Source organism: Lathamus discolor, chromosome 2, assembly GCF_037157495.1.
Source record: "Lathamus discolor isolate bLatDis1 chromosome 2, bLatDis1.hap1, whole genome shotgun sequence".
NCBI classification, from domain to species: domain Eukaryota; kingdom Metazoa; phylum Chordata; class Aves; order Psittaciformes; family Psittacidae; genus Lathamus; species Lathamus discolor.
In genome coordinates, this window is record NC_088885.1 from 51,498,373 (window position 1) to 51,514,031 (window position 15,659).

General features: G+C 38.3%; 1 protein-coding gene across 5 annotated transcripts in view; it reads right to left on the minus strand.

The window, feature by feature from the left end:
• Positions 1-15,659, minus strand: part of RBM33 (RNA binding motif protein 33) — a 104,854-nt gene that overhangs the window by 24,329 nt on the left and 64,866 nt on the right. For 4 of the 5 annotated variants that reach the window (XM_065666809.1, XM_065666808.1, XM_065666807.1 and 1 more), the window contains exon 15: positions 10,819-11,454. In XM_065666809.1, the coding sequence (XP_065522881.1) occupies positions 10,819-11,454 (636 nt within the window). Of the gene's footprint in view, positions 1-6,041; positions 6,598-10,818; positions 11,455-15,659 lie in introns of those variants that run through there. The other variant, XM_065666811.1, reaches the window with a different exon arrangement.

Consider the following 15,659-nt stretch of genomic DNA (forward strand, 5'->3'; position numbering starts at 1 on the left):
AAGGACAAGCACTGATTGAGCCACAATGAACTTTAGTAGTATTTACTGGCAAATTAGACTCATCATCACCGTTATCCTTTAAATTTCTATGCAAGACAATTAGTGGCTTCCTGAGGCACATAAATGGAGAAGAACTAAGTCAAGCAAACACCCACAAAGAGCTTTCAATGTCTGGACTTCAAAGATACAAAACCTCAGAATATTACATACAGGTTATACGTTCATACAAGATCATTAACATTTTGGAGAAAAGACGTATGACTAAAGATGATTGTAAGGATGACTATAAAGATGACCACATGTAACACTGACTCCTGATTTTCACTCATGAGGTATACAATAAGCTGGCACCCATAAGGTAAATCAAAGCCCGCAGCAAAGCTCAAGGCAAGTAAACTGAAGCTGTACTGCAGAAGCTACCCAAAATGATGACTAAATCATAGAAGCTAAATTGCTAGCACGTCTTCTACTTAAAATGCCTCAGTTCTAGACCATCTGAAATCACCCTTTGTTTTCCTAAAGGCAATTTCAATATTGCTTATTTTTCATTAGCTTACGTCACTGCCCTCCCCAAATGTGAACATGTAGCAACAGAAGAAGGTATTAAAATTCTGAGTCTTCTCTTGCCAAAAAATATCATAACTCAATTTTTTCTATAGCATTTTGACATGTACAGGACAACACTAAGATGCCTCTATTCATTATCATGGCCTGCCTCATACAATTTGATGCACAAAGTGCTGAAAGAATGCTTCTCAGTCCACCACAGAGACCTGTGATTTATTGAAACAAGCTCTGATTTCATACTGCAAATTTCCTCTAAAGTCCTCTGCAGAAAAGCGGATTTCCATTCTTTGTCTGCAAACCAATAACGGAAGACTGTTCTTCTGTTATTGTCTACTGCTTAATTTCTATATTACTTATCATTCTGACCTTCAAAGTTCTGAATTTCCAAGTTTTTTAAAAGCTCTGCTTTCCCAACATACAGCCAGGAAAAAGTTGTCTTGAATGAAACTCTACCATTATTCAGTTAACTCTGGAATAATGAAAATGCTTTCTTTAAAGTTGCAGGAGTTCTGTTCAGGAAAAAGTATTAAAACTATCTTTCAGATTTCAAGCACTGCAAGATTATTTGCAGTGCCAAAAAAAAACCAAGTTAATTTCAAATACTGTATGTAACTAAACAAAAAAGATCAAGGCAAAAGGGTTTATCTACATGGTGAATGGTTTTCAAAAGTTCTACTGTGGAACAGTCTGTGTGCAGTTTGATCCAAAACTGCATCAGCAAAATGGTCATGTATTTTAGAACCAATTCCCTCATACTGATCGAGGCTGCTTTTCATTAGTGAGACTCTCTCACTGTACACATAGTGGTGTGTTTTGAGAAGCATAGACCATTCTGTCAAATATGAGATCACAAATTCTAAAAGTAGCAATTTATGAGGAACTGCTTGAATTTAGCAAGCTGAAGCTCTCTACTCTATCATAATCATTATGACAGTTTTACAATGAAGTTTTTTTGCCACCAACATTAGCAGGACAAATTTATTTATAACAAATGCTTTAAAATGTACTGATAAAAATGCCTATTGATACTGTCAGAGCTGCTTGCAATTTGACAGATCAAATCTTATTTTCATTCTTAAACCCCATGAAGAAATGGTATCACCAACTTGCATTCTGTAGTGAGCAAATTGATTAATCCCCCTCTATAGAAATCTCAACTCTTGATTACACCTATCAGACGTTAAGCAGCATTATTCTAGAGTGACAACACTTGACAAATTCCCAAACCATTTCTCTCAGCCTTTGTGGCCCTGCTAGCTTGTATTAACCCTGATGAAAAATTAATTTTCCTTATCTTCTGCTAAACCCCAAAATCCAAATCCGCCAAACTGGCAACTCTTTCTGTAAAGGTATTATGAAAACCTCTAAAAGATTAATTGCATGTCTTCAGGTGACATTAAATTAATTTCTGTACTCGTGACAGACATTTGATACTCCGTACTGAGAGGACAGATAACATTGTCAGGATACACAGAAGGACAGTGGTGCAGTGTCCCAGGGCAGCCTCTTATGAATTCTCCTTTCGATAAGGCCATACTTCACTGTCATTGGCACTGTTAGTGATCTTGCAGCCCATAGACCTCACTGCACAGGTTTCTATTAACTACGACAATGCTGTGTCTATCCATGTAATCTTTATAAAGCTAATTCAAAATCACCCAATAGTAAAGGGCTGTGCATGCTGGATAAAGCACTTAAAGGAAATAAACTCTGGTTGATTTGTGTAAAAATAACAGAGAAGCAAAATGTTTTCATCTTTTCTTTGATAAACTATAACTCAAATTCTCTGTAGCATGGTGAAGGCTTAAATCTTGCAGGAAAATCTCCATCCAAAAATGTCTTGTAATTGATTTCCTTTAAGAAAGGAGAAACCCCTCATCTGTTACTAGTTTAAGTCAATATTTCCAGAAATTAGTACCTCTACAGTTTCACAGTAGTAAAGAAGCTAAAAAAAACCATCCTATAGCTTATTAAATTCATCTTCACTTCAAGGACAAGAGAAACTACTATTCATCAGCTACACAGGTTGTCATATGTAAACTTGTATTTTACTAAGACTGACTACAGTAAAAAGGACAGATGCCTACACAGACAACTGTGTTCCTCATGTAACAAAGAGATGGAAAAAAAACCCCCAACACTTAAAGCAAGATGAACTATCATCTAATATATATGAATATTTTTCTCATTACAATTATCAGGAAAAAGCATTGAAGGCAAACCCCTAATAATATGCTATTTCTCTTTGACTGGTGCTCCAAATGCTCTACCACTTTGATATGGCTAGTTGACAGACTTGGGGAAGTGGGAATACAAAGCGTAATCACTTGCCAAATATCCCACAACCAAGTGATCTGATCAAGCACTGTTTCTGAACAGCTGAAGATCTGCTTTCTCAGTGTCATTTGACAGACTGAAACACCTGGAGACTTTTTTTTAAAGGCCCTCTAAGACATTTAAAAGTACCTTTTTAAGTTCAAGAATAACATTATTGAGAGAACTCCTGCTCTCCAGCCAGGCTAGAATGCACTGTCAATAGATAACTCATCATTAACAACCAGTTTAAGACATACAAATGGTCTAGTTTTGGCTCAGAGTACACACAGAAATAAGCTACATCAGACTACAGAAAGCAACAACCAAAGCATTCCCAATCCACAACAGGAAAAAAAAAAAAAAAAAAAAGAAATTTCTGGTGCTAGCCAGTGAATTACAGGTTATTTTCCTAGCCTAGAACTTTTCCATGGAACTAACTTATCTCAAACAAGAGCACCCAGACTATGCAATAAATAAAATGCAGAAATAGCTGCCTTCCTGTGACAAAAAGCCAGTGCTACACTTCAGTGAGCCATGATGTGATGAAGACTATCTTCTGCAGCTAATGGTGTATGAAAAGTCAGAACAGCAAGAAGAAAACATCTTGCAGAAAAACCAGCCAATTCCATTTAATCTCATGTACTAATAGAATTCTTACCTTAAGTATCTCCTCAACTGCCCAAGAGAAAAATTAAGGCATGGAGAAGGACTGGTCAAAATGATGCTAGACAATCCCAAGTCATAGCCATGCTACAATGAAGTTTCATCAGGACTGCCAGAAACAAAACTGATCAGATGTTGAATCACAACTACATGTTTTTCTAGCACAACCACCCACCAGTTCATTATGCAAAAAAATATTAATTCTGTGTCAAAGCTACAGGAAAATCAATTTCAGGACTGGATATGTATAATACTCTGAGAAGTAGCCTCATTTTTATGTTGCTGCCTGCAAAGTATATAATGCAATGTAATGTCAAAAAACACGGTTTTGAGCAAGTTTCCTGGCTCCTTCTCCAGGTGATTTCAGTGGCACACAGGGGAATCACCAGGAGAAAAGACTCCTGCTGGAAAATATCAGTGATTCAAAACTTCTGACAGCCTAAAGCTCCTGAAGGTACTTCCCAGCTAGATACCAGCACAGAAAGCCAGTACTGGATATCAGAAACCAGCATAATTAAGAGTTTGCCGCCTTCTGTCATGTCCATTTTTTCTGGTTTACGTTCCTTGAAGCTTAAAACTAATGGCATCAAATCCTTCTGGTGTGCTCCCCTAAGCTCCTTGTACAGTCTTGACAGACAACCTGTATCACCTCCCTTCCCAACCACTCACAGTGTTAGGATTCTCCCATACCTCTGTACTCTGGTCCATTCCAACTGGTCAAACCTGAAATACCATTTAACAAAGGCATTTGTGACTTCTGGAAATAGTAAATTTGAATTGCACAAATCCACATGCTTCCTCCAGTTAAGAGACCACATTCGATTCAAAACTAGCTCTCTTTGTAATTACCATGGTTTAAGCCCAGCCACCAACCCAGAAACCATGCAGCCATTCGCTCACTCCCTCCCCTTCCTTCCTCCCCCTGCTCCCAGAGGGATGGGGAGGAGAATCGAAAGAATGTAACTCCCACGGGTTGAGATAAGAACAGTCCAGTAACTAAGGTGTAACACAAACCACTGCTGCTAACACCAATAATAATAAGGGAAAGAACAAGGGACGAGAACACAACCGCTCACCACCTGCCAACTAATACCCAGCTCGACCTGAGCAGTGATCTCACCCTTCCGGGTAACTGCCCCCAGTTTTACATCCTGGGCATGACGTGCTGTGGTATGGAATACCTCTTTGGCTAGTTTGGGTCAGGTGTCCTGTCTCTGCTTCCTCCCGGCTTCCCCTCCTCCCTGGCAGAGCATGAGACTCACAAAGTCCTTGGTCAGAGTAAACATTACTGAGCAGTAACTAAAAACATCGGTGTTTTTAGAGTTGTTCCCAGGCTGAAAGTCAAAACCACAGCACTGCACCAGCTACTAAGAAGGAGAAAAATGACTGCTACTGCTGAACCCAGGACAGTAATGCACTTTAGAAGTGCCAAGGTTGCCTTTAGTCATTGCTAGCAGGGAACTAGGCTACTAGATACTCTAACACCAACATCCTATCAATATGAATTCTGCACTATAACACGATGGCAGAAAAACTCTCCTTTGAGACTTAACAAGAGCGACAAGCAATATCAAATGCCTTGCTTTCAGGGTGTTCAGGAGAAAGCAGCGCTCTTCAACATACAATTTAAAAGTCTCCTGAGGAAAAGCAGAAACCTGTTCTGAAGCCTAAAACAGAAACACTTTATTGCACTTTAGTTCCAAGTTATCCACAGCAAACTTAAATTCAATTTAGGGAGATCTTTCTTCCCACTTTCAAAGATTTTATTACAAATCCATAAAAAGTACTGTCTGCATCTGGTGGTGTTGTCAGCTTAAATCCCTCTAGCTGCTAAGTGCATACACACATGCCCCCATATTTCATCTTCCCAGTACCCGAATAGGCCCCAAACAGTAGAACATAATCTGTGTCACTACTCCGAGCCATGAAATAGTGTCTCTATAGGGACCCTCTTCCTGAGAGGACTGTGAGGAACAGGGTACTGCTCATTTCCAAATGTTTCATGAAAATACCATGCCTTCTTCATAACTGGACTACCACAGGGCTTCCTTTTCTTATTTTGAGATTGAATTAATGAATTAATGCCCATTTGTGAAATATTTCCAGACTGAAATCTTGCAAGTTGTGGCAGACAGTCCTTTTCCAGCAGCATTTATATTAGTACTGCTTCAAGGGTTTTGCCCATTTCGACCCAAAGTGACAAACATGATCCCTGGGCACTCAGGTAACATGGTTTCTGCAGCTCCTTCAGTCCACAGAATATGGACATCATCCATGCCTCCTTCAAGCAGTGGTATACAAACAAAACACAATGCCATGCTCCTGCTTCATAAAAAGGTCATAGGACCACATATGGCAAGAGTTCCTGTGTTCTTTCTCGCAGTGGTACCACTGCAGAGCTGGGTAAGGGACTTCCTCAAGAACTTGTCAAAGAAATGACAAAAAACCTAGTGTTTATAATTCCTGACATATTTAGATAAAAGGCGCTATAGAGCTTTCAATTCAAATATTTTTAATTACACTTGAACATAAACATGCAAGTAGAAACAAGTACAAACATTAAGTGAGGGTGTATGATACGGTTACATTATTGAACAAGCATCATTTCAATCAGTCTTTTTCCATACTCAGAACTCCATATTAATTTCTTAACACTTTTCAATTATTCTAAACATGAATCAAGCTTACTAGCTTCCATTCCAATTCCCTTTTTCTTTTTATAACCCAATCAGAGTTTTTGTGACAAGCTTTCCAAACAAAAGAACTTCTCAGCTCTTTCTTCAAGCTTTTCAGATGAAGCATTCCAGGTTTTCAGGAATTATGATGAACAATAAGATATTACTTCTAATGCAAGAAGGAACAATCAGATTTTTATGTATTATTATCTATTATGTGTTTTTATGTATTTTTATACATCCATGAAAAAAAGCTCATTGTGCAGCTTTCCACAGTGACAAAGACTGGTGTGTTCTTGGTGCAGCGTAAGAATCAGCATTTTCAGGCCTCTGGGACAGACACACATCTCTTTGAACACGGCAGGCTATTTTCTGGCTAAAGAGAAATCACCCAACAACAATATTAAGATGGCTGAATGATACAGTGAGTTTAAGATGCTATTTCCAACAGAGCCTCCAACCAAATGAAAAAACATGTTCAGTACACATTTCATATAATCTTAAGATATCTAAGGTTGTAGCTAGTACAAACCAGTTCTTCCACGACTAAAAGCACTTCTAATATATTCGCTTAAAAAATTCAGTTGCACTTGGTTCTAGAACTATTTACCAACAGACTGATCACAGAGAGCCCAAAGACCACCACCACAAACAGTCAAACTGTGAGAGAACATGCCCCATCCAGAGGGAGTGAAGGATATTAGTTCTCAGAAACAGTTAAGAGATCTTTTAAAAGAGAAAGTGCCACGAAGGGATGTAAATTCTTTCTCATCTCTCTCAATCACAGAATAGAATCATGGAATCATGAAGGTTTGGAAAGACTGAAGTTTAATACAAATAGTCATAGACTGAATATTGCAGCAAGAAAATGTGGTTTGGTCAGTACAAGAATTCTCCTAAATGTCCATATTGGACACTGGAATAGATGGCCAAAGAAATCTCCAATAATGAGATCTCAGAAAAAAAATGGAAAAATCTGACAGTAATGCTGCAGAGTTCATCTCCACCTTCGAGACAAAATAAATCATTTCTATGGTCCTTTCACCCCTATTTTCTATGCTCCTACGGTCACTTTTTAAGTGATCTATTAAAGTGGGGTTTTTTCCTACATTCTACAGTCTCACCGAGTTTATTCTTTTAAGTATCTCTAAGATTGACTTCAGGCTCCTCACCAAGCCAGGTAGATCTCAGATGGTGTCTTAGTAAAATATACTCAGCAAATACACTGAACTCTTATGCCTGGAAAGGATGGCTCTGAAGCCTTGTCACACAAACCATAAAGGACACTGGATCCACTAAGACTTATTTGGGCCTCCATAAATCAGAGTTCATCTGCTAACCACTGCCTTAATTTTCAGGAACATAACACTTAAAGGGATACTAGTATGGGGGAAGGGAAAGAAGGAGATGGATTTAAAAAAGCAAAAATATAGTAGTAACAAAAAACCCCAAACAAAAACAACAAAAAAACCACAGACAGTACCCAACGTGTCACCTAGATGTGCAGACTTAGTCTGACATACAAGAAACGCTGAATCATTTTCTAATTCCCTTTTCTTTAAGAAACCACAGATTAAGGCATCTTATATATCATGGAAACTAGACAAATTAAAATATTTACTGGAATATAATTAGTAATTCTTACAATTCCACAAAAATACTTATAAAACAAAATCCCCTCAAGAGAGAATATTATGGAAACAGATGAAAGGACATTTTGACTTCTTAAGTAACAAGGGATACTTCTACTTGGAGGTCAGAGATCCTCTGTTGTACTGCAGTGCCCAGCAACACAAATTAACGTAGATGCTTAAACTGGGAAAGATACTTACAGCAGTACTTGTATACCACAAATCTTAACAATACATCTATCTGTTAAAAAACATCACCAACAGCACACCACCATTTAATCCTAGTTCTACAGATGGTACTACTAAATTTCATAGAATCATAGAATGTTTTAGCTTAGAAAGGACCTTAAAGTTCATCCAGTTCCAAGCCCCTGCCATGGGCAGGGACGCCTTGCAATACAGCAGGTTGCTCAAAGCCCCATCCAACCTGGCCTTGAACACTGCCAGGGTTGGGGCTTTCTTATATAAATTTACACAGTCCTTGCTACCAGCTCCTGTTTCAGGTCAATTTGATCTGGATGGTTAGTACGAGTCTGGCCTCAGCCAGCTTCTTCCGCCAACAACTCTACTATCATGCTGGCAGGCTGTAAGAGAAGAGACTTTCCAAGTCTTTACCAACATGAATCAAGAGAACTCTGAAAAGGCACCTGCATTGTGTCTAACTTACATTGCATTTAATCAAACCCCATCTCACTCTACATGGGTATTCAACACATTTCTGCACAGAGCTCTAGAAAGGAAAAAGGGTACTAGCATTTGGAGTGAGAGCAACAGCAGGGCTGCTTAACTGCAGGATCAAGTCAATGCATATAGGTAAGGGATACCAGCCACCCCTTTGGCCAAAGGCAGGGAATTAGAGGAGGCACTATTACATGCTAAGGAGAATGGGTAGAAAAAATGAGATCTGTTTTTTGCCTTATATTTAACCCTGAGGCAAAAGTTGTGAAAAATAAATAAAGCGTGTGGCAGGAGTAAGCACTAGAAACAGAAACTAAATGTGATCTGTGATCTTTACAGCATTCAGAGTCCAAGCAGCTTTTAATTAATTCTTCTTCAAAATCCTGTCAAAATGGACAAGATTGGCCCCCCTGCTGCTCAATTTTTTCTTTTGCCTTGTGTGGTCAAAGAAACAAAGTCATAGATTCGCTTGTCACTAATTAAAAATTAATCAACTACCTTGATCAATGTTGAATAGCTAATTGCAATGCCTGCTTTTATTCTTCCACAGTTGAAAGGAAAACTTAAAATGGCCATGGCAATACAAAAAGAAATAACAAAGGCTACACATGAAGAACCTGCTTTATCTTGCCAAACCCTGAGTTTCTGAAAGTTAAGATGGACAGAGCAAATCTATTTCTGTATGCAGTGAAAGAGGGGTTGCAATGTATTTAACAAAGCTAATTGCTCTTGCTTACCATGAGACTTATCTGAAACAAAACACGGTTTTATGAAAGAGTATTATGATAAGAAATATTTCATTGAGAATGCTACTGTGGGCACTGATAACCATTTGTTAAGAAGAGCTGTATACAGTGGTGACTGGCATTGTTTTGTTTCACCACATAATAAAAGAAGTTGCGCATGATTGCTTTATTCAATTATTCATGAACAACAAACCTGTCACACCTCTTGCAGGCCACTGGGATTCCTTCAGACATACTTATATATAAGTATTTTTAGCCCAACAGAATCAGTTTCTTTCAGCTTCTTGCAGTTTATTCTTCTGTACTTAAGTTACCTTGTCTGAGGAGGAATTAGACATACTCCAAGGTAAGCTGCTGTCAGCTCTATGTGGTCAGTAAGGCCCTTTATGTTAATATTTTGAAAGACCACATGGTCATTATGCAGTTCACAACTTTAAATGCATTTAAGTTTCATGAGCCATAGAAAAACGTTTCTAAAATGTAGTTAAGACTCCGGCATTTTGACTTTCTCCCCATTTTACAGAGGAAAGTCAAAGCCTTGTTCAGTCCCTGTAAACACACTCTGTTCGCTTTGTTACAGATTACAGCAGTTCTGCAAGTTTCCCCAATGAATGCTCCAAATAATGTAAGTAGCATTCTTCCAAAACAAAACAAACCACCTCCAATGCACCTTAATGCACAGCATTAAGCCCACACCACATCCTTCCTTCTTCCTCAGCATTAAACCATATCAGTCTTGCCACTGATAATGCCATCTCACTATGTCCCCTCCTCTCACTTGCTTTAAAGCCCTAACAAATTAACTTGTCGTTTCATTAAGACAGAAGAAATTTGGTAGAGATACCTTCTAACCAAAGCCCCAAATCTTAAATAGGCACACTGCCATCAAGATCAGCATTGTGACTCTTCCACAACACTGGTGCTCAAGGGACACTCTGCAAGATAATAGATCCCTCACCAAAAGATAAGGAAATCTCATTTAGATGCAGAAGTGAAATGGTAACATTTCAAACCCAGCCTGTGTCAGAAAACATCCCCCTCCAATACACTGCTTAGTTTCAAAACACACTTCCCAAGAAAATAAAACAATCTTCCCTTGTGTACAGAAAACACACCAACACTAGCACACAATTAAATCAGGTGGCTCCAACTACCAAGTAAGCAGAGCTGGCTTTTAACCAAACCTTAAAAACAGCCATCCAAACCCTTTTCTCTGACCAAATATCAGACCTATTAACATTAAGCAAAAGGAGCTCTGTGGAGGAGTCTTTCAGACGCAAGTTACAACTTATAAGAGTATTATTTCAATGATGTTTCAGTGATAACTGCTTGGCAGTAAAGTATCACAGAAAGCACTAATTTCTGAGTAACTGCTAATAACTTACAGTTCTGAAAACATAAAATATGGACTATTACCTCTGCTAAACCTGCTACTTCCCTTATCAGCTTAGGCCCATATTTTATTTGGGGATTGCACAGAATGAAACACACAAAAACAAACCATGACAACGCACACACACAATATGAGCCTTGGAAACTTACCCCTCCCGACAACTTAATCACCCTGACTTTGCTGCCGACATGGGGCTCATCTCCACTACCACAGTTTGTCCGGTGCATGACAGTCCTTTTCACGCCAGATTTCAGTTCCTGTGGCCTTGCTTGTACCGAAGCCACTCGAGCAGTCTGTGTTGTAGGCAGCGATGCTGCAGCAGGCTTTGTCTGCAATACTTTCTGTGGCGTCTGAGGTGAACTCAAAGGTATCGTTCTAGTCTGCCTCAGCTGCTTCACTGGCTTCATCTGCTGTCCTTGATACTGCATATTTGCCCCAACCTGTGGGAAATCTGTGGGTTTGGGTTGGATATTTGGAACTACCGTATCTTGCTTTCTAACAAGGAGTCTGTTTTTCACATTTTGCCTGGTCTGTAAGCCAGAGTGGGGTATGTAAGGGCTGCCATTGGTGGGGTACTCAGATGAGTCGTCCTCCTGCTGCATGTAGGACTGTTGCGTAGAAGGTTGCTGCTGCTGCTGCGCAAGTCTTTCAAGCAATTCTCTCTTTCTAGCACCAGCCTGCTGCTGCCGTCTCAGCTCCTTTTGTTTCAGGATTTCTTCTCTTAGACGCTTCTGCTCTTCTATCTTCAAGCGATACAATCTAGTTTCTTCATCTTCATCTGGATACTATAAAGGAAAATACAAATGAATTTATGAGATTCCTAACTAATGTCCAGATTGGTCAAAAGAACACTGAATTGTTGTTTCAGATGTTTTAAAGCTGTAACTCCCTGAAGAGCTTTTAAAATTATCCCTGATACCAAATTAAGGCAACTAGTGCCGTGTATCTGCTGGAAAGTTTTAGTTGCTATTCATTACAGACAAACAGCTCAAATCTGGTTTAGGACTTAGATATACTACTTCCTAAACAGAAAAGCTTCAACACCAGCTGAAATTGTGATCAGAACATGAAATGAAAAATATTAAAATCTAATGAAGTTTTACAAATTTGAACTCATTTAGAAGTTTCTAAAACCAATTAAACTATCACTGTAATTCAAGATATCAAAATATGTTTCAAATGGAAGGTAACAATACAGAGGCAACCCACTGTCACACAGGTTTTATCTTGCTCTTTTCTGACAAAGTAACAAAAGGTAGGGTGGTAAATGACCTGAAAGGCCCTGATTAGAACTATTGATTTTTCTCACAGAATTTTCAGCCTGATCTCAAACTCATTTGTCACACAGTAATTGGTTATAATGAACAGCACAAGTCAATCTCTCTGACCTTGAACTCATGCACTCTCTTCAGAATCAAAATGTTGCCAAATGCAGCGTTGGAATATTAACAGCATATAGAGAATGCCTTTAATATTCCAGCCCTGGGCTCTTCTGAAAGTATTACACACTAACAAATAACCTTTCTCAAGGTTCAACTTTGGCAGAACGGGTTCTTATGAAAAGCTGTATAAATACAGACAACAGTCAAGGAATGCAGATGCTCATCATCCCAGAAAAGAAACCAAATTGCTCTTGTGATATAATCACATGAATTTTTCAAAATTACAAAGCATACTTTTTTCATTATACTTTTTTCTTTTCAACCATTTGGAAGATTAAGTTCGAGACTTGACATATATAGAGTCTGCTTATAAATAAGGACAACATTCTACTCAGTATATATTAATCACCCCTAACAAAAACAGGTTCTCAAATTAACAATACTTTGCATGTCAGTAAATTACAGCATAAATACTAAAATATTTCTCAAAAACTGGGGATCCACGATGAAGTTATTTAGCCTGCAGCAAACGAGTGCAAACTCTTTGCAACATAAATGCCATTTTTTGTACACATACAAGCCAAATGTGTAATTTTTTTGCCCTGTCTTTCATTCCTAGTATGCCCCAGAATCCTCACCAACACAAGGGGAAAAACAAAAGAAACCACAGAACAGAACAAATGCAACCATAAAGCTGGTTCACAGATATAAAAGTCTAGTTGTCGTATTTGTACTCACAGAATCCAGATGCACAAATCCTGAATGGCTGTCTTCTACAGCAGTAACTGCTTCTTTCTTGAGCATGTATTGATAGGGATTATTCCCACAATTACTAAAAAACAGCTGCATGTCTCACACTAGACATCCAGCCTAAACAATGGCTAAGACTCCTCTAAAACTGGATTTTCAAAATTTGTATTTTTTTATATCTATTTTTTTAAGTCAGGGATGAGGCCCAACGCTTTCCTTTTTATGAGACTGCTTCATATACTAAAAGGTTCTGATCTTCCTCTATACTTTTCTGACTATGGTGGTATTAATGAATGATTAATCACTGTAAGAACCAGATTACAGGTCACTGTTGATAGACAGTACCAGAAGCGTGCTCCTACAGAAGGAAACTCAAATATTTCATCTTACATTGAAAACTGGAGATGCTGGATTGTAGTAAAAAGAAAAAAATACTACTATCCTTACAAAACACAGTCAAAAGGTAAGGCCCTTTAGTTTTCATATGATGAGAAAATACAGATAAGATACAGACAGGAGGAGGATATGCTGTTATGCTGATCCTGATGCAGTGAATAAAATTTTCAGTCATTTTCAGAGACAGTAAATATCTCAGTTACTGAAACTGCCCAAACAGAAATCGTGTTTAACTTAATGAATTAGTTTATCCATTTGCTTTCCTTCAAATCATAATATTCAACATTTTACCTAAACAGATTTGATGGATTCCAGCAAGCCAGTACTGAATTTACCTTTGGAGGTACCAGTGTATTTTTTCCTTATATTCAACTTAGGATGTCAATATCAGCACAAGTCCGCATAAGACCAGCTCTTCTATGAGCTGTCCTTTATTATTAAGACTGTCTGCTCATTTTATCGTCTAAAAAGCTCTGAAGGCCTCGGGGAGGTAGATCACAATGTATAACTTCCAAGCACTACCTCGAAGTTACATATAGCAGCACAGATACGTGAACTTTGCAGCACACTTAAATGAGTCTTGCCAGCAGACAGTAAATGAACATCCTGAGGGACTCCGACCAATACATCCATGCAACACCCCTTGAACAGATACGCTGATTTCAACTACACTAGCATTAAACACAGAAGACAACTGACAAACTGTAACACCAACACATATGAAATTAGATGAATGCTTAGTAGAATATTCAGGTAACTTGAGCTCAAATACAATCTGAAATTTTCCTTTCAGGAACTCAATACTTGGGAAATCAGTAATAATCCTAAGAAGTCGATCCCTTCTTAAAGAATAATCTTAAACATCAAGGCCAAGAGCTCTGAGGCTATATCACAACTGCAGATCAGCCTGCTAATGGGATATAGGTAGACCTACATCCTTCACCATCATAAGCAAGTTGCTACTACTGTTCTCAGTACAATATCCTTGCAGCTAGAGGAAGACCAAATAATTTAATGGCTTGATGATTAACAGAGTATCTGCGTTAGGAGTCAGGTTTAATTGAAACTAGTTGTACAATGATCCAACAGAAAGGATTCAGAATGGCAGCAAGTTCTTTACTAGGATGAAAACAGGGACAATGAAATTCTCTGCTGATCAGTTTTAAAAGCACCCTATGCATACTGTATTACAGAGTGTGGGTGTGCATATATATATGACCTATGGCATCCAATAAGGAGCTTCGTCATACAGAACAGGCAAGACAGTACTTCAGGTCAAAATGGAAGCAGTACATGATACTGACTGATAATGATTTTCATCCTATTAATTTAATAAGCCCAATACAGATTTTTCCAACAAGCAGTTTAAAAAAAAAAAAAAAAAAAAAAGGCATTTTGCACCCCCCACGCCCCCCCAAAAAAAAAACAGCTGGGAAAGAGTAGATATCCTTCAAAGTTGTCATAAAGTTCAGAGCTTGTGTTTGGAAGTCTGCTGCCAAAACCAACATTATCTGCAGGTGAAGAAGCAGAAAAAAAAACTCAGAGCAGCCTTTTTCTTGGATAAACTATTGATGCATCAAACTTGTCAAAAATTCCACAACATAAAAAAAACCCCAAGGTATACTGGATACAGCTCTTCCTTTTAGAGAAGGCTACAGAGTATAAAAGGCCAGAGATGCAAATCAGTTCCCTTGGCTTTGTGAAAGTCTTTTTTTGTTGTTGTTGGGTTTGGGGAGTTTTGTTTTTTTGTTTAGGGGACAGTTTCATTCATCTTTGAACAGTTCATAAACACAATATATTTCATTCTGGTTTGAAAGGAAGACTGAGCCTTAGCTATAGGCTTTTCTTCTGCCCCAAGATCCAAAGCAGCTTTGATGGCAAGCGCCAAAAGAAAATGTTACAGGCAGCTTTTCTGAGTTTAGCTGAGGAGCAGCAGTAAGACAAGCAGCTGTCCTCCATCGTTCTTCAGGAGAACTTAGAATGGCACTGTTAATTGAGGAAAAGTCAGCAAAGACATGCTCTAAACCAAGGAAATAAAATTCCTAGTGAAATTTAAGTCTGAGTATTATTAGCTTGCTTTCCATATAGCAAATTAAACAACTCATCCCACAGCTTTTCAGAGCTCTGCAGGCTTTATTACTAGTTAATAGAACCACTGAGTCATAAGGACTGCAAGTGTTCTGGTTTGCTATCAGGGAACAAAAAAACAGAATCATGCAACCAGGCTCACTTGTGTCCTTCAGAAGAATGGGTGCAAGGACAGAGTAATCAAAATGGTTTGATCTGTGACATAAACACAATCTACTCAGCAGGCTCATAGTTCTTTTTTTCAGTTGTAACATTAGAAACAAAGAGGCTAGAATAATTTGTCAAAAAAAAAAAAAAAAAATCATGACAAGTCTTCATAAAAGGTAAGGCCAGATCCAAGTTGCATCATTTATCTGCTTGCGTTCAAAACCATA